At 44.9% G+C, this 21,806-nt stretch overlaps 1 protein-coding gene across 1 annotated transcript in view; it reads left to right on the forward strand.

Moving 5' to 3' along the window:
* LOC127583633 (cell adhesion molecule DSCAML1) overlaps positions 1–21,806 on the forward strand; it is a 506,127-nt gene that overhangs the window by 380,537 nt on the left and 103,784 nt on the right. Inside the window, 3 exon segments of the mRNA XM_052039813.1 lie at positions 2,279–2,519; positions 15,864–16,010; positions 20,221–20,376. Of these exon segments, the coding sequence (XP_051895773.1) occupies positions 2,279–2,519; positions 15,864–16,010; positions 20,221–20,376 (544 nt within the window).

Raw genomic sequence — 21,806 nt, forward strand, 5'->3', positions numbered from 1 at the left:
GCATCAGAGACCTCACCCAGGTCTCATAGAACATAGAACAGTACAGCACAGAACAGGCCCTTCAGCCCACAGTGTTGTTCCGACATAGCTATTCCCTCCTACCTACAGAATGCCCATATCCCTCTATTTCCCTCTCATTTATGTGCCCATGCAAGCCCTTCTTAAAAGTCCCCAGTGAATTTCCCTCCACCACCCAATCAGGCAACACATTCCAGACATCCACCACTCTCTCAGTAAAAAAACGTACCCTTCACGTCTGTTCTGAACCTACCCCCTCTCACCTTAAATGCATGCCCTCTGGTATTGGATCGCTCAATACTAGGAAAAAGATATTGCTTGTCCACCCTATCTATGCCCCTTATAATTTTTTACACTTCCAACAGATCACCCCTCAGCTTCCGTCACTCCAGAGAAAAGAGCCCAAGTTTGTCCAGCCTCTCCTGATGGCACATGCCCTCTAACCCAGGCAGCATCCTAGTAAACCTCCTCTGCACCCTCTCTAAAGCCTCAACATCCTTCCTACAGTGAGATGACCAGAAATGCATGCAGTACTCTAAATGCGGCCTAACCAGAGTTCTGTAGAGATGCATCATAGCTTCTTGACTCCTGTACTCAATACCTCGATTAATAAATGCAAGCATTCCATAAGCTTTCTTAACCACCCTATCTACCTGTGTAGACTCACCTTGACTCACAAAGAGAAGATTCATCTTAATTAATGTCAGTGGTACCTCAGGCACCAGGATTTGCCAGCACTGTGGGCTTCCCACAAGTGCAGGCACCCTGTCGGCTGCCGTACACCCTCTGATTTGTCATCCACATCCTTTCATGAACAGAGCGGGTTTCCACTCTCTGAATGTCCAGTTGGTCCTGGACCCTGAGAAGAATTTAATGGCGGTGAATGCCAAGTATCCCGGCGTGATTCCTTTATCCCAAGGGAGGTTTTCAGCAGCCAGAGGGCGAAGGGCTAGCCTCTAATTGAGTGGTCCCCTGTATCATTTCACACAACAACTACCCCCACAGAATGGGGATGCTGTGAGTGTAGAACACACCAGGTTTCGAGGTGCGATTCCACTTCCTTTAACAGTCTGGGGACTCCCTTTGATTTGCACCCAGCAGGGGCAGGAGCCTGTTGTAGTGGCAGCATGCTGCAGTTGGCAGCTGGTGATGGATGAAGGGCATCCAGGAGAGCTGGAGTGTGAAACAGACCCTGAGACCGGCTGGAGTAACAGGATGATGAAGTACTGAGGAATATCCATTCCCAGGACCGCCAGCCTCTTCAACTGAACAGAAGAAGGGAGCTTGGATGGTCATCTTGGTCGGCATGGACCAGTTGGGCTGAGGGGCCTGTGTCCGTGCTGTAGACTCTATGACTCTTTGACCCTAAGGGACATATTGTCCTTACGGGCAATGAGACCTTCTTACAAAGAGATGCTTCATCCAAGCAGCCTGTACAACTATAGACCCCCCGTGTAACCCTCCCGCCTCCACAATCTAATCATTAATACCAATATAATGCAATAATAATCAGTCTGAAGAGCTCAGATAAGGCATAATGTTCCTGGTTGACTGACCCCAGATCCTGGTGTCTGATCCCTTCACACTTCATGGAATCATCCAATCATACAGCACAGAAACAGATCCTTTCAGCCCACCTCATCCATGGTGACCATGATGATGCCCATCCACACAAATCCCATTTGCCCACATCAACCCGCATCACCGGTCATCGTTTGATCGTCCATCCCTAATCATCCCTGGGAAGGTGCTATTGACCTGCCTTCTTGAGCGACTGCACTGAATGAAATCCCACAATGCTGTCGGGGAGGGACTTCCAGAATTTAGACCTGCCACTGTTCCCTGTAGCCAACTCCCCAAGTGACATTTCTGAAGAAGATAAAGCATAAGCACAGAAGAACATAAGAAACAGAAGCAGAGATAGGCCATTCGATTCCTTGTGTCTGCTCCCCCATTCAATAAGATCATGGCTGGTCTTTTACCTCAGTACCACTTTCCAGCACTAACCTCAAATCCCTTGATGCACCTAGTACCTAAAAATCAATCAAACTCTGTCTTGAATGTACTCAGTGACAACAGCACCGCTGGGTGGGGGCTTCTGGAGATTTATTGGATTCAGTTGAGTGGAGGTGGGGGATGGAGAGTTTGGTTGGGTCTCGGTGACTGTGAGGAGCCGGTGCTGGCTAACCACAAAGTGAAATGGAACTTGAGATCTGGGACAGCACTTGAACAACCAAGAGCTTTGTGTTTTGATCTTCAGGCACCCAGGAAGGAGCTTCAGAACGGGGTGATCCGAGGCTACCAGATTGGTTACCGGGAAAATGGCCCTGGCAGCAACGGACAGTACAGTATTGTGGAGATGAAGGCAACAGGAGACAGCGAGGTCTACACACTGGACAACCTGAAGAAGTTTGCTCAGTATGGCGTGGTTGTGCAGGCATTTAACCGAGCTGGCACCGGTCCAAGTTCCTCTGAAATCAATGCCACAACACTCGAGGATGGTAAGTTGCTCTCTGGTAGATGCAACATAATGTTTTTGTCTGGTTGCTAATGTTCATACTGTCCGTGTTCATTGAGAGATGTCAAACACTGGGGCACAGTGGTACAACCGCTGCCTCACAGCGCCAGAGACCCAGGTTCAATCCTGACCTCGAGTGCTGTCTTTGTGGAGTTTGCACATTCTCCCCATGACCGTGTGAGTTTACCCTGGGTGTTCTGGTTTCACGGAGTCAGAGGGCCATACAGCAGAAGAACAGGCCCTTTGCCCCACAAAGTTTGCACTGACCATCAAGCACCCATTTACTCTAATCCTACCCTAACCCATTTTAATCTTCCTACATCCCCCTCAGCTTCCCCCCAGACTCTACCCCTCACCCATACATTAGGGACAATTTACAGTGGTCACTTAATCTACCAACCCACACCTGGAGGAAACCCACACGATACAGGAGAATGTGCAAACTCCATGTAGACAGCAGCCGAGGTCAGGATTGAACCCAGGCTGCAGCTCGACTGGCTCTGCCTCTGTGTCACTTCAGTTGATCTTCCACTTTCTCCCACATCCCAAAGACGTGCGGGTTGGTAGATTAAATAGCCATTGTAAATTGCCCCGAGTGTGTAGGTGAGGGGTAGAGTGTGTGAGGAGTTGATGGGCATGTGGGGAGGTTAGGTTACAAGGGGCACTAGTGGGGGAATGGGATTATGTGGATAGGAAAGGAAAGGTTTAGAGGGATTTGGGATTTGGGCCAAAGGTGGGGAAATGGGACTAACTCAAGTAGACAATTTAGTCAGCATGAACAAGTTGGGCCGAAGGGCCTGTTCCCGTGCTGAATAACTCTCTGCTCTTTGAGTTAGTGGAGACTCAATGGGCCAAAATGGTCTCCTTCTATGTTGTATGGAAGTATGGAAATATTGGATCACTTCTGTCCGATTGACCATTAATTTTGTGTCAGGTCTAAGGTCTATGTCTTCAATGCTCTTTTCCTCAATCAACTAAAGGCTCGTGTACTGAAGGTGGTGGTGAAGTTCGTGATCAATGTCTGCCTTCATGGAGAAGTGGCTCCTGAGATATGAGAAGTGTGTCACATTTTCCAGGGTGAGCCTTAATTGTCAGAGGAAGCGTTGTACAATGGGGCGAGTTGATCAAGGACCTCTGTTTTACATAAGGATCGTCTGCTGGGATATTTCAGTCAATGAGTCAATGGTGGCTTGGAGCTCGGCCTTCAAGTGCGTGTAATGCAAATGTCACCTGCAGCTTGACGACTGAGGCTCAGGTAACCTTGATCCTGGAGTGTAGTTGCTATAGGTTCAGCAGTTTCCCATTAGTTCTGCAGATTAGCTCCACCCCTGCAGGGTGAGTTTCACAGCAGTGGCAAGGAAAATTGACAAAATATGTTGGGATAATGACACAGCCTTATTTGAGTTGGTCTTCACTGAGCTTGGCTCTGTTCTGGACCTGTTGGTTAGGATCATGGCCTGTCTGGAAAGAAGCAACCCCCAGCCATTCTACTGCTGCCGCTCCCACATAGTCATTCACGCAGCTTTTGGGGGTGGAAGGTAGGTGGGTGAGCAGGTTGGTTCTCAGGACACCTTTGATTTTGTTGAGCTCAGGACTCCCACTCAGAAAGGATAAAAAGTAAATTTTTGAAAGAACTGAAGATAGAGTCTCACCCATTCATTACAGCAGTGGAAGGCCATTGTGGACATAGTCATCCTCTGAAGCAGGACACTTCCATGTGTTGATGAGAAAACACTACAATGAGTAAACACAGTACCCCTGGCAATTTTTTTGTGCGATCAGTGACAATTTATGACAAGCTATAATTTTGTTTCTGGTGTAAATGCAGGATAGTGAAGCCCATCTGATATTTGCCTCTTTCTCATCCTAATTGTTTTGTAACAAAGAAACACCAATCAGCACTTACAGGATCTCAAAATCCAAATTACAGTGGATCTGCCATCTAATTAAACTGATGTCAGCCTGGATTTACAATTCAATGATCAGTTTTTAATGAGTGTAGCACCCTGTAATCTCCTAACACCGTCATCAGGCACACTATCTCTTAAGCCTGTTATCAGCACAATTCAGCATGGTATAATTGATGTCACACTATTCTAAGGCATAAAGAGAAGGAAGATTGCTCTGCTACTAAACACTTGCAACTACAGAAGAAAGAGCTCTGGATTCTTATGACAGAGTTACATAAATTTCGGCTCATTGACTGCCTTAGCTGGTAGTTTGATTTTGGAAAGAATCAACATACTTTTGGCATGTGTCCAACTGCGTGGGTTTCGTGGCTGGAGGTGTTTGAATGCAACGCCAGCCACTAACTCACAGAGATATATTTTGTTTCAGCATAATTTCTCATTTATCTTCTGATCCATCTCTGCCACCGTCCCCCTCCCTCTCCCCACTTTCCCCACTGGCCTCCTTCCCCTCTTACCCTGACCCCCTGTTCTATTCCTCCTCCTCCTTCTGTCTCTCTACTGCTCAACCTCTTCCTCTTACCCCTTCTCCCTCTACTTCGCTGCCCCTCCACCTCCCTGCTCTTCCCCCTTTCGCCTTGCCCCTATCCTCCCCATCCCTTCCCTCCCTCCCTACCTTCCCCCCGCCCTTCATTCTTTTCTCTCCTTACTCATCTGCACTATCTCCCTTTTCCCCTCTGCCCCGATTCCTCTGTCTTCTTGCAGTTCTCCCCCCTTCCCCCTTCCGCTCACCCCCTCAGCCCTCTCCCTTAGGGCCTTCTCCCCTTTACTTCACGGCCTCTTCCTCTCTCCCTCCTCTCTCTCGTTTGCACATTCTTTCCCAGTCTCCCTGTGCTCCTCTCTGACCCAGTTCTTCCCTTATTTTCTGTTTGCTTTTTATTGAAGGAAATTGGCCCCAAATTTCTTTGAAGTTCCTGCCCTGCTGTCACACTAAGTGGAAGCAATTTGTCCACACAAAACATGGGTTCTGCAGCTGAGCCCAGTCCCACTAAATTCAGGACCTGTGTCTTTGCTTCTCTTTCACTCTGTTTGTCTCTCTTTCTTAGGAGACACATAGGACGAAAGAGAAGCAAAGACAAAGATATTTCTCTCTCTTCCTCTCTCTCTTAACCTTATTTTTTCTCTTCCCTTCTTCAGGTTTTTTTCTTCGTGCTCTGTCTCCCTCATTCCTCCTCTCCTTTTTTCTTTCTCCCTGTCACTATTTCTTTCTCCCTCTGCCTCTCTCCATCCCGAAACCACTTCATCCATCTCTCTGTCATGAAGGTGCCCCCACTCTGCCATCAGGCCTCTTGTCCTATCACAGGCCCCATTTACAGTATTGGACATTACAAGATGTCTAATACTAGAGGACATGCATCGAAGGTGAGAGGGGGTAAGTTCAAAGATGTGCGGGGCAAGTTTTTACACAGAGAGTGGTGGGTGCCTGGACTGTGCTGCCAGGGGTGGTGGTGGAGGCAGATACGATAGAGGGGTTTAAAAGAGTTTTAGATAGGCACATGAATGTGCAGAAAATGGATGGATATGGTCATTGGGTAGGCAGAAGGGATTAGTTTAGTTAGGCACTTAATTACTAGTTTAATTAGTTTGGCACAACATCGCGGGCTGAAGGGTCTGTTTCTGTGCTGTACTGTTAATAGAACATAGAACACTCCAGCACAGTACAGGCCCTTCGGCCCACAAGTTTGTGCCGACATTTTATCCTGCTCTAAGATCTATCTCACCCTTCCCTCCCACATAGCCGTTATTTTTCTATTCATGTGTCTTATCTAAGAGTCTCTTAAATGTCCCTAATGTATCTGCTCCCACAACCTCTGCAGGCAGTGCGTTCCACACACCCACCACTCTCTGTGTAAAATACTTACCCCTGACATCCCCCTTATATCTTCCTCCAATCACCTTAAATTCATGTCCCCTCATGTGAACCATTGTTGCACTGTTCTAAGTTGTATGTCCCCTGTGGCTCAATGTCAATTTTTAAATTTCTGAGATTGGGCCTTGATTTTCCTTCCTACTCTGGGAATATGGGCAGGGGCTTCAGAAGGTTTAGGTTGTCACCATTTGCAATGCATCAAGGAATACTTCTACACGCTACCATTGCTGCCCCTGTCTTTGCTATTGGGAAGCACATGACATTCTGGATAACATTCCCTTCCCAGTTATCCATCACACTGCAATATCGGAGAGTTGGGATAAAGGGATCAATTCCAGGTTTCATATTTTCTTATGACAGAGGCCCGTCAGCCCATCGAGTGTATGCCAGCTCTCAGAGCAATCCCATCACCCCACTTATTTCCCTGAAACCTGTTCTCTCTCACATACCCATCATTTCCACTGATTGTCCTACGACCCATCTACCTATACTACAGTAGCTAATGAATCAACCAACCAGAACATCTAGGGATGTGGGTGGAATGTGCAAACTCCACACAGAGAGCACTGGAAGTCAGGATTGAACCCAGTATCGCTGGAACTGTGAGGCACGAGCACTACCTGTTGTACCACTGTGACATCCATGTTAGCGAGCAGTAACCAGTGAGATGCCACAGGGAACAGTGCTTGGTGTCAACTGTTTACGATCTACACGAATGACTTTGATGAAGGGAATTAGTCCACTGAAAACAAGTTTGTTGAGCATACAAAGGTAGATGGGGAAAGCAAGTTGTGAAAGGATGCAAAATGTTTGGTGAGGGGTGGGCAAGGGCTGACAGATAAGATAAGATAAGATATCTTTATTAGTCACATGTACATCGAAACACACAGTGAAATGCATCTTTAGTGTAGGATGTCCTGGGGGCAGCCCGCAAGTGTCGCCACACTTCTGGTGCCAACATAGCATGCCCACAACTTCCTAACCTGTACATCTTTGGAATGTGGGAGGAAACCGGAGCACCCGGAGGAAACCCACGCAGACACAGGGAGAACGTACAACCTCCTTACAGACAGCGGCCGGAATTGAACCCGGGTCGCTGGCGCTGTAATAGCGTTACACTAACCACTACACGATAGATTGTAATATGAGGAAATGTGAGGTTTTCCACTTTGGTCAGAGAGCAGAAATTAGAATATTGGTTAAATAGAAAATGGTGCATAGAGGGATCTGAGTGACCTCACCATCTAGCAAACAAGTACAGCAGGTAATTACAGAGGCAAATTCAATGCTATGAAAACAGAAGATGCTAGAAGTACTCAGCAGGTCTGGTAGAGTTAACATTTCAGGACAATGACCTACCATCAGAGTGTTGTCCTTAATTGAAAAGAAGATTGAGTATAAACATAGGAAAGCCCTGCTACAACTGAACAAAGTAGTGGCAAGATTGCGTCTGTGGTACAAGGTACAGTTTAGATCTCCTTATTACAGGAGGGATATACTTGCATTGGAGACAGTTCAGAGGAGGTTCACTAGATCCTGGGATAAAGGATTTTTTTCCCTGAGGAGAGGTTGAGCAACATGGATCTGTACTCATTAGAGTTTAAAGGAATAGATGTGATTTTAAGGAGGCTTCACAGCGTAGATGCTGTGAGGATGATTCCTCGTGGGCGAATCTAGTACAAGGGGGCATGTTTCAGAATATGTGGACACCCATTTAAGGCAGAGATGAGGAGGAATTTCTTCTGTCAGGGGCTGGTGAATCTTCGAAGTGGTAGGGTATAGAAGGGCTCATTGGAATGTTGCTTGTTTCCTACCCCAGGAAGCAATGGAGATCAGGTCTCTGATCAAGGGTGAAGTACAGGGGAATCAAGGACGAGGGGGATGAGACAGGTAAATGGAGCTGAAACCTAGGTTTGAAGCAGGCTCAAAAGCCAAATGGACTACTCTTGCTCCTATTTCATATGCTCCTATATCATTTGTGTGAGAGTGAGGGCGTACCTGCCAAGTACAACAGAGTCAAGTCAAGTCAAGTTTATTGTCATATGCATAAGTACATGTATGCACAGGTGCAATAAAAAACTTATTGCAGTCGCATCACAGGTACGTAGCATTAGTGACACAACATTCACAAGACAAACATAAATTAAACATAAATTATACAAAATTATACAAGGAAGAACACAATTAGAACAAGATAACAGTAGTGCAAAGTGGTCAAAGTGGATAGTGTTGCTGTACTGAGGTAGTGATTAGAATTCTGCAGGTTGGTTCAAGAACCAAATGGTTGAAGGGAAGTAACTGTCCTTGAACCTGGTGGTGTGGGACTTCAGGCTTCTGTACCTCCTGCCTGATGGGAGCTGCAAGAAGATGGCATGGCCTGGATGGTGGGGATCTTTGATGACGCATGATGCCTTCTTGAGGCAGTGCCTCGTGTAGATACTACTGATGGTGGGGAGGGATGTGCCCTTGATGTATTGGGCTGAGTCCACTACTCTCTGCGGTTTCTTACATTTCTGCGCATTCAAGTTGCCGTACCAGACCATGATGCAACCAGTCATGAGGAACTGGAGCTTTCCTTGTGACCCTGCCTGAACTCTTCTTCTGAAATGCCTGGAATTGGAGGGGGAGGGGTGGGTACAGAAGAGTGGTGAAGAAGCTTGCGGCTTCAAAGCTCATCCTGTTTCAACTGAGCATTAAATAGATTATTTAATTCGTTAATAATCTGCTTTAGGTGATAATTTAACTGTATGCAAATTGAAGTAATTAAAGCACCCTATCAGGACGTCACATTTTAAGTGTAGTTAGTAGGATTATTCATAGTTCTAAGGAATAGTGAAAATGCATTCTCCACTGCGATGCTGCCAGTTAACCCTTGTTTGATCAGTAGCTTTTTCTCTGGATGTTCTTTAGTTTCAATGGTTGATAGTGAGAAGGAGGGAAGGGCAGAGGTTGCTGAGAGGGAGAGGGGGAGGCAAGGAGAAGAAAATAGCAGCAGGAATAGGCCACTCGGCCCCTCAAGCCTGACCCACTATTCAAGATCTTGGCTGATCTGCCCCAAGCCTCATCTCTTTTGTGTCAATTCCCCATAGCTCTTAATTCCTCGATCTTTCAAAGCTTTTATCTATCTCCTCTTTAAGTACCTCCAGTGATCGAACCTCCACAACCTTCCGGCAGATGGAATTCCAAAGATTCATCACCCTTTACATAGAACTTAGAATCGTACAGCACAGAAACGGTGAGAGGAAAATCCTGCCCACCTCAGTTGTAAATAACCACACCCTTATCTTGTAACATTGCCCCTTTCTTTAAGATTCCCTCACTGGTAGAAACATCTCCTACCCTCTTAGAATCTTTTTTCTTAGCCCTCATTCTCCTAAACTCCAAAGACTACTGATCCAACTTCTTTAACTGTAGGGAGGATGATGGAGAGGGGAAAAGGAAGCAAGCGAGGATTGCGGGTAGGTGGGTGATGATAGAATGTTCCTCGAGGGAGATTCTGGATGTGACTCTACCATTACACCTGCAGACCGAATCCAAATTAAAAGGATGTGTCTTCTCTAGTTGACAAGTGTGGGGTAATGTATTTTGGGACATCAAATACTAACAGGACATGTACCATAAATGGCAGGGACCTTAGGAGTGTTGGTATGCAGAAAGATATTGGGGTGCATAGTTCACTGAAAATAGTGACACAGGTAGATAGGGTAGAGGCGAAGGCTTCTGGCATGCTTGCTTTCGTAGGCCAAGTGTTAGAGTTTGGAATCATCTTGCAGCTGTACAAAACATTGGTTAGGTCGCACTTGGAGTATTGTCTACAGTTTTGGTTGCCACATTACAGGTAGGATGTGGTAGCATTAGAAAGAGTGCAGAAGAGATTCACCAATATGTGGCCTGGAATGGAGGGTTTTAGTACAAGAAGAGATTGGATAGGCTGGGGTTGTTCTCACTGGAGTATAGGAGGCTGCGGGGTGACCTTGTTGAGGCTTAGAAGATTATGAAGTGCATGAATAAGGTGGTGTCAGATCCTGTTATTTTCAAATCTGCAGGTTCTTTCAGGAGTCCAAGAATGAGTTGAAAACAACTTGTTGCTTCACAAAGTTTTATTGGAAAAGTTTAAAACAAAGAAACAGTCACAGAGCACATGGCACTAGCTTTACTACTGGGAGATGAGTCGAGACAAAAGGAACTAAAAATAAGCTGGGGCCGGGGGACAGGAAGAGAGCAAGAGAGAGATTAACAAAAAACAACACCTTTTATACCTGAGATAAGAGGTACTCCTTAGCTAACAATAGTCCGATCAGGAAACCTATTCGATGCCTATGGCAAAACCAACCAATGAGAAAACACATAGTCACCTGATGGATGAACCAATAAGCTAGGAAGTGGCCTTTGCTTGTGCAGCCGCTTGAGGTGTATTAAACACTATACATGTTAAAAAGAAAACTACTTAAAACAGTCAAATCCAACAGTGGATGGATTTCTTTTTTCCCCAGGGTAGGGCATAGGTTTAAGGTGATAGGGGAGAAATTTAAAGGAGATCTGAGGGGAAAGCTTTTCATACAGAGGCCAGAAGAATTGGTAGAGGCAGATGCAATGACAACATTTAAAAGGCATTTGGAGAGCTACTTGGATAGGAATGGTGTTGAAGGAGGTGGGCCTAATGCAGGCAAATGGGATTAATGTAGGTTGGCCTCATGGTCGGTATGGGCAAGTTGGGGCAAAGGGCCTATTACTGTGTCACCACCCACCTACCCACTATCCTCACTATGACTCTCGAAATGGGAGGGGTGGGGAAGGGAGACAGAAGTAGTGGTGGGGAGGGGAGAGGTTAGGTGATTCCTACTGCTTTGGAATTGGGGGGGGAGGTGGAGTGGGGAACAAGAGGGATGGTTAGCATGAGAGTTCCAGTTGCCAAGGGATTGGTTGGGTAGGGGTTGGAGGAGGGCAATGCAAAGAGGTGTGCCCTGAGGCAATGATTGGGCTGCACAGCAGTGAGGATTGACGATCTGCACAAGAACCTTGAAGACAATTCATTGTAGTATGGGACACAGTGGGAAAGCAATAGAATCAACTGTGGATTAGTTGGTACCACTCCAAAGATCTGGGTTCAGTCCCGCTCCAGAGAATTTTATTCATGTCTTTTCACAACATAGGAGATCATTCAGCCCTCAAGTATCTGCTAGCTCTCAAAGTTTCCCATTCACTGACTTAGGATGAGACATTACACCAAAGGATCACCTGTTCTCCCAAGTGGATGCAGCAGGTCTGAAAACACTGCTTCAAAGTGGAGCACAGGCGTTCTCCCTGGTGTGACGGCCTCAATCAGCATCATTAAAAATCAGGTTATCTTGTCACTATCGCATCGCTGTTTGGGGGAACTTGCTATGCTCACATTAGCTGCCGTGTTTCCTACATTACAGCTGTGAGTATTTCACTGGCTGTAAAGCACACTCAGACATCCTGAGAAGGCAGAACGGTGATGAATGAATGCAAATCTTTGTTTTAATGAGAGGAAAGGTTGTAAGCATGGCCTATGAAGCAAATGAGGGAACACTTTGAGATGTTAAGGTGCCAGAGGTTGGCTGTGGATCGCTGTCTAGAACTTGTGGAGGTTAAAGGGAACAAGAAAAGCTGAATATTGTCACTGAACAGCACTTTCCCTGACCCATATATCCCTTTCAGCTATCAAGAGGATTGGAAGAGCTGGCACCTGAGTCATTTTATTTCTGTTCTACAAATGTGGTTATTGATTTCTTTTTTAGAAAAAAATCAATTGAGATGGTTCAGAGTTTTGACTCCTGCCACGATTGATGTACGCAAGTAATAGCAGGAGTAGAGAAGTGTGAACAAACTGATGAGGTGCCAAAAGAATTTCCTAGAGAGAAAGAGAGAGAGAACCTTCACACAGATGCAAACCACTCTCGCCCCAAAACAGCTACCATCATGTCTTTCGACCTTCTAACTCAGTGGCAAAGTTTCTCCGACAATTCAGTACACACTCACAGACTGAAACACAAGAAAGACCTGCATTAAATTACCTACATTTCAGCCGATTATGTACTTTCAAAGAGTAGGTACTGTTGTAATTATAAGTTGCATTAACAGGGGCTTATGTTCCCACTGAATTTGGAAAGTGATGGGTGATCTAACACTGGTGTTTGATATTATGGAAAAAGGTTATTAAATCTTTTACAGAGAGACTATTTCCTCTGGTGAGACAAAGTAGTCATTGATGTCATTAGAGCTTGCACATTCAGAGTTAGAACATGGAAATACTTTACACAGAGTGTGGTTGGTATCTGGAAGGCACTGTCATGGGTAGTTTCAAAAGGGACCTCGATAAGTAATCTGAAAGAAAGAATCCACAGGGCTCTGTTAAATTAGGAAGTGCGTGTTCTACACAGTGTGAAATCTGGAACTCCAAAAGACCAGAAGTTGGAGGCCAATTACATTTTCAAGATTTATTGACACATTATTTTATAGAGTCATAGAGTCATACAGTACAGAAACAGGCCCTTCAGCCCAACTGGTCCAATCTAGTCCCATTTGCCAGCATTTGGCCCATAACCTTCTAAACCTTTCCTATCCATGTACCTGTCCAGCTGTCTTTTAAAAGTTGCTGTTATACCTGCCTCAACCTCTGGCAGCTCATTCCATGTGCATACCACCCTCTGTGTAAAATAAGCTGCCCCTCAAGTTCCTATTAAATCTTTCCCCCCTCACCTTAAACCTATTCCCCAACCCAGAAAAAAAGACTGTGTGCATTCACCCTATCTATACCCCTCATGGTTTTATACACTGCTATAAGATTACCTCTCAGTCTCCTATGCTCCAAGGAAAAATGTTCTAGCCTGCCCAACCTATCCCTATAATTCAATCCCCATAAATGATTTTATTTTAGAGTTTTATGGATTAAAGGCAGATACATGAAGTACCGTTCAACAGAAATGGCCTGGGGCTTTCCTACATTCCTACATTCTTAGATTCTTCTCCATTCCTACATTCTCTTAAAACAATGCGACTTCATGCAATCTCTTTTATTATAGCAATAGCCAAATGTTCACTGGAATTCCTCAGCTCTGTATCCAACTCACTCTGTCAACATGAAACTCCTCCAAGATCCTGGTCTTAAGAAAGAATAAGTGGTCCTCATGAGATACAAGAGACTGCAGCTGCTGGAACCTGGAGCAACAAACAATCTGCTGGAGGAACTCAGCAAGTCGAGCAGCGTCTGTGGGAGGAAAGGAATTGTTGATGTTTCGGGTCGAAACCCCACATCAAGAATCAGTGTCCTGATGCAAGATTGTGACCTGAAATGTCAACAATTCCTTTCCCTCCACAAATGCTGCTCAACCCGCTGAGTTCCTCCAGCAGATTGTTTGTTGCTCTAAGTGAGCCTAAGGTTGTCTGCCTTACTGTCGGGACTGCAAGGGTTTATTAAAAGTAAAATGCAGATCACAGTAGAAAGTTAGCATGTATAAAGATAGAGTGAAAGACTTCGTTTTGCAAGCCATCCATACAGATCATTTCAAAAACATAAGTACTTGAGGTAATACAAGGGAAAAGCAGTAACAGAATTCAGAATATAATGTTACGAGGTCAGTGTATGAGGTTAGTGTTGAAATGAATGAGTGTAGAATGAATATAAGGTTAATGTAAAAAAATGGCTCTGAGGTAATAGATCAGCCATGGGCTTAATGAATGCCTGAGCAGGAGTGAAGGGCTGAATGGCCTGTTCTTCCTTCTGTTTTTTTGTGTTTTTATCTGTCTTGTACATAGTTGGATATGCCAGGTACTTTAGAAATGCTCATCATATGGTAGTCCAGCCACTCTCTCATTGGCTTCAGAAGAAATGGGAAAAAGCTGCACACTTTATCCTTAGAACTGGCTACAAGAGCTGTCTGTCAAATCGAGGTCTCCTTCGAAATTTGTCACATCTTTCATCTCTGTTTGCAGGACAAAACCAAGCTGTGAAACCTTAATGTGATGAACAATTCAAACCGGTTCAGCTCTGTATCCTGCAGCCAGGCAAACATTATTAATTGATTCAACCATGCACATGAACCTGTTGATAACCTGTATTAAACCATCTGTGTCGATATTGGTGACCATCTGTCTTTTAAGTTGATGGTGTGCAACTGGACAGTTCTTCGATGCCTCCAACAGGGAGAAATCGAGGATGTAAAGATGCACGTATGCTGTGATTCTCAGCAGGAAATGACCATTAGCAAGAGATAGATTTATAAAAATAAAGAGGTTTCCTTACAATCTGAAAATGTGACAAGAGCTGATGTTCATCAGACTCCGATTGGGAAGTTCTGTGGAGCAGTGCGAAGTTTTTTGACTTTGCTTAATGGAATTTTGTCAAACATCAATCACATTACCCGGTGCACTCGTCACACACTTTGTACAGAGTCATAAAGTCGTACAGCACAGAAACAAGCCCTTTAGCCCACTATGCCTGTACCAACTATATCTGTACTACTACCATGTACCCAACATCTGGTCTGTAGCCTTTTATGTCTTGGCAATTCAAGTGTTTGTCTGGATGCTTCTGTTTGTTCCAGGTCCTCTGTGCACCACTCGCTCTCACACATGCACACGCACACGCACACATACACACACACAGACACAGACACACACACACACACACACATACACAAACACATATACACAACAAGCACGCACACACACAAACACATATACACAACAAGCACGCACACACACAAACACAGACACACACACACAAAAACACAGACACACACACAAAAACACACACACACACACACATACACACACAAACACAGACACAGACACACACACACAGACAGACACACACACACACACACACACACACATGTGCACGCACACACAAACACACACACACACACACGGCTGGGCATGCACACTGACATCAATCAGCACAACACAATTTTGACATCTCTTGCACAAAGTTATATCGCACACAGGAAGCTGCAACAGGTATAGCCTCGCACACTGAAGCATGCTTTGACTAGACCACTGAGACCTGCTTCAACAGGGAGCCTGTTCTTATCTGGTCCCTTGTCAGGGAGTCCAAGGTGCTCAGCTTCCTCCAAGCAGGTTCTTGACTCTTGACTCCCACACCTGGCACCATCACTGCTGGTATCCTCAGATTACCATATCTGCTCCCATAAACAGAAGAGCAGGGAGATCCTGCTCCAGTGAAAGTAACCAGAATCCTATCAGTTATTAAGTCATTCCTCTATATTTCATTTATAAAAGGGCATTGTCCATCTGGGCAATTGGTTGTGAATTCCTTACTGTTTGGCGACGGTTAGTTTGTTATTTATTTCTTTTATAGAAAAAAATCAATTGAGATGGTTCAGAGTTTTGACTCCTGCCACGATTGATGTACGCAAGTAATAGCAGATGCAGAGTTCCTTGTTGTTTGGTTTGTAACACTGACAAGGTTTGCTTTGAATTTTAATTAGTCTTATTTCTTTCTCAGTTCCCAGCCAACCTCCAGACAACGTGAAGGCCGTGTCCATCTCATCGGACGTTGTCACCATTATTTGGTCACCACCTCCTCGCAGTACTTTGAATGGAGTATTGAAGGGGTTCCGTGTCATCTACTGGTCTGTGCACCCAGATGGAGGTTAGTTGCTGGGTCCTAATCCTCAGCTGAACATTTAAAATGTTTCAGTCTCTCAGCATAGTTTTCTCTTGAAGACGTTAGAACCAATATAGTGCCAAAGTCGTGCTGAGGTTTTCTGCCCAACTGGGCAATGGCTTTTTGTAAAGCGATACTTTCTTCACCCAGTGTAAAAGTCAACAGCTGGAAACATTTGGGAGAGGGAGGCCTTGTTGTAGAACAACACCAAACTTCATGATATCCTGGTTTACATGTCACAGAGACATGCCTTGTTTGCTACTTTAGTGTCCATCTGGTCGCATTCTAAGAAAGGGGGATGTTGGGAATAAACAGATATTTGGGCAGAGAAATGCCAGATGGAATATAATCCGGGCAAGTGTGAGGCGTTGCATTTTGGGAGGTTAAATGCAAGAGGAAAGTATACAGTAAATGGCAGGACCCTTAGGAGCACTGATGTACAGAGGGATCTTGGGGTGCAAGTCCATAGCTCCCTGAAGGTAGCAACACAAGTAAATAGGATGGTAAAGAAAATCTACGGCATACATGCCTTCATCGGTCGGAGCATTGAGTATAAAATCCAGGAAGTCATTTTGTAGCAGTATGGAACTTTGGTTAGGCCACATTTGAAGTATTGTGCGCAGTTCTGGTCACCACACTGCAGGAAGGATGTGGTGGCTTTGGAGTGAGTGCAGAAGAGGTTCACCAGGATGTTTCCAGGATTAGAATGTATTAGCTGTAAGGAGTGGTTGGACAAACTGAGATTGTTTATTCTGGAGCATTGGAGGCTGAAGGATGACCTGACAGAAGTGTATAAAGTTGTGAGAGACATAGATAGGGTGGATAGAGTCTTTTTACCCAGGGTGTAAATGTCAAATACCAGAGAACACCTGCGCTCTGTCCGTAACCGCGGTCTGCATCTCCCTGTTGCCAGTCACTTCATCTCCCCCTCCCGCACTATCACTGATATGTCAGTCCTCAGCCTCCTCCACTGCCGGGAGAATTCTGAGTACAAACTGGAGGAACGGCACCTCATTTCCCATCTTGGAACCTCGCAGCCTAACAGCATGAACGTTGAATTCTCTTTAAGTAACCCCCACCCTTCCCCCAGCCGTGCTTCTACTTTTCTTCTCTTTCCACTCTCTCTTTTTCCTAGCCCCCTTTTTTTCCCTCTCTCCTTACCTGTGACCCGTCCCCCGGTGGGTCTGCTCTCCCCTCCTCCCCTGAACCTGCCCATCACTATCTCTTACCCGCATCTACCAATCACCACCCTGGGCCCACCCCGCCTCCCCTCTTTTGTCCACCTATCACTGCTCTGCTTTTCCCTCCTACGTACTGGGCTTCCCCTTTCCCTACCTTCAGTCCTGAAGAAGGATCCTGGCGCGAAACGTTGACCGCCTGATTTTCTCCACAGATGTTGCCTGACCTGCTGAGTCCCTCCAGCATCATAGTGTATTTTAAATACTAGAGGACATAGCTTTAAGGTGAGAGGTGGAAAGTTTAAAAGAGATTTGGGAGGCAAGTTTTTTTACATGGAGAGTGTAGGTGCCTGGAAGGCACTGTCAGGGGCATTTAGACAGGCACATGAACAGGCAGGGAGTGAAGGGATAGAGACCATGTGCAGGCAGATGGGATTAGTTTAATTTGGCATCATGGTCGGCATAGATATGGTGGGCCACAGGGTCTGTTCCTGTGCTGTACAGTTCTATGGTCTACATTCTATGTTCTTTGTTTTAAGTTGACTTAGTCCTTTGAACTGAGGACCAACCAGGTGTCATCAGCAGTAAAGAGAAGTATTTTCATAGGAATGTGTTGACTCCATCATGTCCTCCCACCTGCATTGAATAATTTAACAACATTCTGTGTGCATGGATATCCTGTGAAGAGGATGTTCACAACAATACGAACCCATGTTATCTGTTGGCCTTGTTGTGAAACTCATGGCTATCTGTGAACCAGTTGTCACTCACATTAGTCTGAAGATGGACTGGGGGAGGGGTAGAGGCAAAAGCATTTTTTTCCCCCACTCTCTGATATGTTTTCAGCCTCCTTTGATTTCCTGAGCAGCAATGCAAAGTCACAGAACGTGTCAGCTGGTGAATTGAGCAGGGCTATTGAGACTGTCTCAGGAGATAATGCAGTCAGTACACCACCCACAAACAGAAGTGTAAGCTCCATACAGAGAGAAGAAATAAATAGATTTTTAAGCTTTTCCCCGTTTAATGGTCTAAGAATTCTTGGGAGATTTCCTTGCAGGTGACCCAGGGTCACTTTATCCAGTATCCTTGTTCCTTCGTATGCAATGATATCATCTCAACCAGCCCCCTTCTGAACATCAGCAGAGACACCACCCTCATTGGAGGAGTTATTCTTGATCTTTCTGACACTGGATGACCTTTTGTATGACCTCATTATTGGTGGGGGTGGGGGGTGTCACGTTACCTGTGCTGTTTTTTTCAAAGCCTCTGCTCATTGTTCTGTTCCTCGCCTTTCCCATTCCCCTCTCTTCCCCTCACCTCTGCCGACGCCAGTGCCTCTGATCTAAGATTTGTTGTTAACATACAAATGGAGCCCTCATTTTGAAGAAATGGTGCCTCTCTTCCCCGAGTCCAGTAAAATGGTTCCCGTTGTTGAAGATGACTTTTTGTTGTTTTGTCACGGATCTCTGGCAGTGTCTATCAGTTCATGCCTTGAACTCAGTTGTTCGCCTTTTCAGATGGTCCTACAGTGGCCAGATAAGGACAAGTGATTTCTTCAATGGGCATATGTGAACCAATTGACAGGGGTGTGGGCAGGAATTGAAATTTGACTGTTTTTGAAAGAGAATGTAAAACTCACAAATGCATTATGAACATACATACCTCTTTAACAAGACTTTCTGCCCATCCCTAATGACCCTCTTATCCCCGCTAGCTGGGTTCAATAGTTTCAAGGCCATACTAACTTCTTAATTGCAGAATGTGGTTAATTGGCTGCATTTGAATTCCCAGCTGCTGTGGTGGGACCTGAGTTCCTGTCGCTTGCTCATCAACCCAAACCTTTGGATTACTAGCACACTAATGTAATCTCTGTGCAACTGTACTCAAAATATGCCACAGAAAGACGAGTTTTGTGGTCAGTAGCTCATGTTTTCTTGTGGGTCCCATTATTTTGTTCAGTCTCCTCTTTGTAAAAATCACAGCCCAATCTTTACTGAGCCTAGTCCCTCTCAGAACTCCCAAACAATTTTTCTTTCATGTCTGTGCACACAAAGTTGAGGAATCCAGAGCTAGAGACAAGTACTGTCAAATCATACAAAGCACATTTAGTTATCAGGATGAAGCTTCCTTCCATCTGCCAATGTGCTTCAGCCCTACTGCACTCATATCCCATAACTACCCATTATGTTAGCACGTTATAGATCTGTACTGCCCTTTCCCAACATCATTTCAAATAAGACCCTGAAACAAACATCAACTGCTGCTAGAAGATCATCAGCTCGGTAAAAGACACACATTGGTCTGCCCGAATCTAGTTGGTCTTCCATTGCAATAAGTGAATGCTGCTGACCGACACATTCCAGTCTGCAAGGGTATATGGTGAGGGATGCACTGAAGCTCAATGCAGTCAATGCAGAGACCCTGTGGGGAAGGACTGCACTCTAAGGTCCTGCTGCTGCTGGATGCTGAGGGGCTGGGTCCTGTGTGACAGCCCTGTAAACATGACTGTTTTTGAAAGAGAATGTAAAACACACTAATGTATTATGAACATGATACCTCTTTAACAAGATTCTCTGCCCATCCCTAACCACCCCCTGGCTGGGTTCAACAGTTTCAAGGCCATACTAATTTCTTAATTGCAGAGTTTGGTTAATTGGCTGCATTTGAATTCCCAGCTGCTGTGGTGGGATCTGAGTTCCTGTCTCTTGCTCACCAGCCCAAGCCTTTGGGTTACTAGTACACTAATGTAAATAGATCGTATTGAGTTGATACACTATAAATGTAAAGAAAGGCATGTAGAGATGATATTGCAGTTCCTGCATTTATTTTTACGAATAAATTTTACTTTTGAAATAAAAACTTACATAGCTTTTATGCCAACAACCTGCAGACAGACAGGTCTTTGGTTCCCCTGGCCTGGATTCAAAGACCACTGTGCTGCCCAGTCACTTCACAGCAGACGTTTGTTGCATTAACACACTCTCTGAGTGACTCTTCATCTTTGTGCCTTGGAGCAGACTGGGGAGAGATGCAGAACATCACCACGCTGGACTCACGGGTAGAGCTGAGAGGACTGGAGAAATTCACCAATTACAGCGTCCAGGTGCTGGCATTCACCCAGGCGGGGGACGGTGTGCGCAGCCTGGTGATCTACGCACAGACAAAAGAAGACAGTAAGAATCTTTTCTTTCCTCTCTGTAACACTCAAGCTAGTTTCCTCCTTCAGGTTTTGTGTGATGGGGTACACCAGTGCTAATCCAACAGCACAATGTGGACAAGCTCAAGAACCCAGAGCGACACAAAACTTGGTGTTGGAATTATTTAAAACTTTCACACCCCCTACATTGTGTGTAGATGGGGTCCATGAACCTGAATGCACTAGGCATCTACATACAGGCGACCCCTGCGTTACAGCAGTTCAGTTGACAGAATTTCACCCTTACGGAATTCATGAATCACTGGCAAAAAATCTGAGCTACAGAATCAAAATTCGCCCTTACCGAATTTATGTGTCAATCTTTATTTCATTTATAGCTCACATTTCTTGGTGCATGCGCAGATGATGTGGCTTTGAATTACGGAAAATCGTGATACGGATGCTTTTCTGGGAACACAACCCCCTCCCTACATCCCGTAATGCAAGGCTTGCCTGTACATTTTCTACCACACAGATTATCTGTTTATTTAACTATCTTTGCCAAAGTTTTTCACCACTTAGTTAGCCAAACTAACAATCACTCAAAGTCTGAATCTTTTGACTGTTCTTCCCCTAGACTAGGACCACTCTCTCCTAGTTAATGGTAGTAAATGAGTTGATATTAATTAATATTTATGGTATTTGTATCTGTTTATGACATCCTTATCTCAACAATTGCTTCCTACAGAACTGCTCTCTTTCATGGTTGCTCATGGTTGGTTCAGAGTTTAATGGGGTTACATCATCATGTATGTCACTGTGACAATTTAATAGTATGTTATCACTGCAGTGGTAACACTCCTTTTGGCTCTCTCCATAGCAACCCAAGATTTATCCTGGGTTTCCAGCTGCCTTTGTCCAACATAAAATGTCTGCTAATCATCCTAATGTTTGTTTATGCTCCTGTATCTGAGCTTTCAAGATAGTTTATCGATTTAAGTTCTTCCGATATGATATTCAGATTTCCAGTATCCACAATATTATTCTTTTATACTGTATTAAAACTATTCTTCCTGTTTGGAATGTTTGACTTGGACCTGTTTGCTGCTCTTCCAATGATGCCTGACGGGAACATGCAATTGTAGGTCATTTTTCTTTCAGGAATTGTAACACTAGTGTTGCTGTTAACAAATGCACAAAAATAGCCTTGATACTTTGAAGATTAAGAGATCCTGCAAGTCCTTAAACTTTGATTCTCACCATCACCTATTCATTACTGTTTGATTCTTTTTCCCTTTTCTCCCATTCCTTTCATCCACAATGAACCTTCTGTCCTAACAGAAATATTCGGTGGGTCAGGCAGCAACTGTGGAGAGTGCTACATTGGCCTTCATTGCCTGAGGTTTTGAGTACAAGGGTGTGAGAAAGAGACATAGGCTTGATAATGGGAAACAATAAAAGAGTAGT

This window comes from Pristis pectinata, chromosome 27, assembly GCF_009764475.1.
Source record: "Pristis pectinata isolate sPriPec2 chromosome 27, sPriPec2.1.pri, whole genome shotgun sequence".
NCBI classification, from domain to species: Eukaryota; Metazoa; Chordata; class Chondrichthyes; order Rhinopristiformes; family Pristidae; genus Pristis; species Pristis pectinata.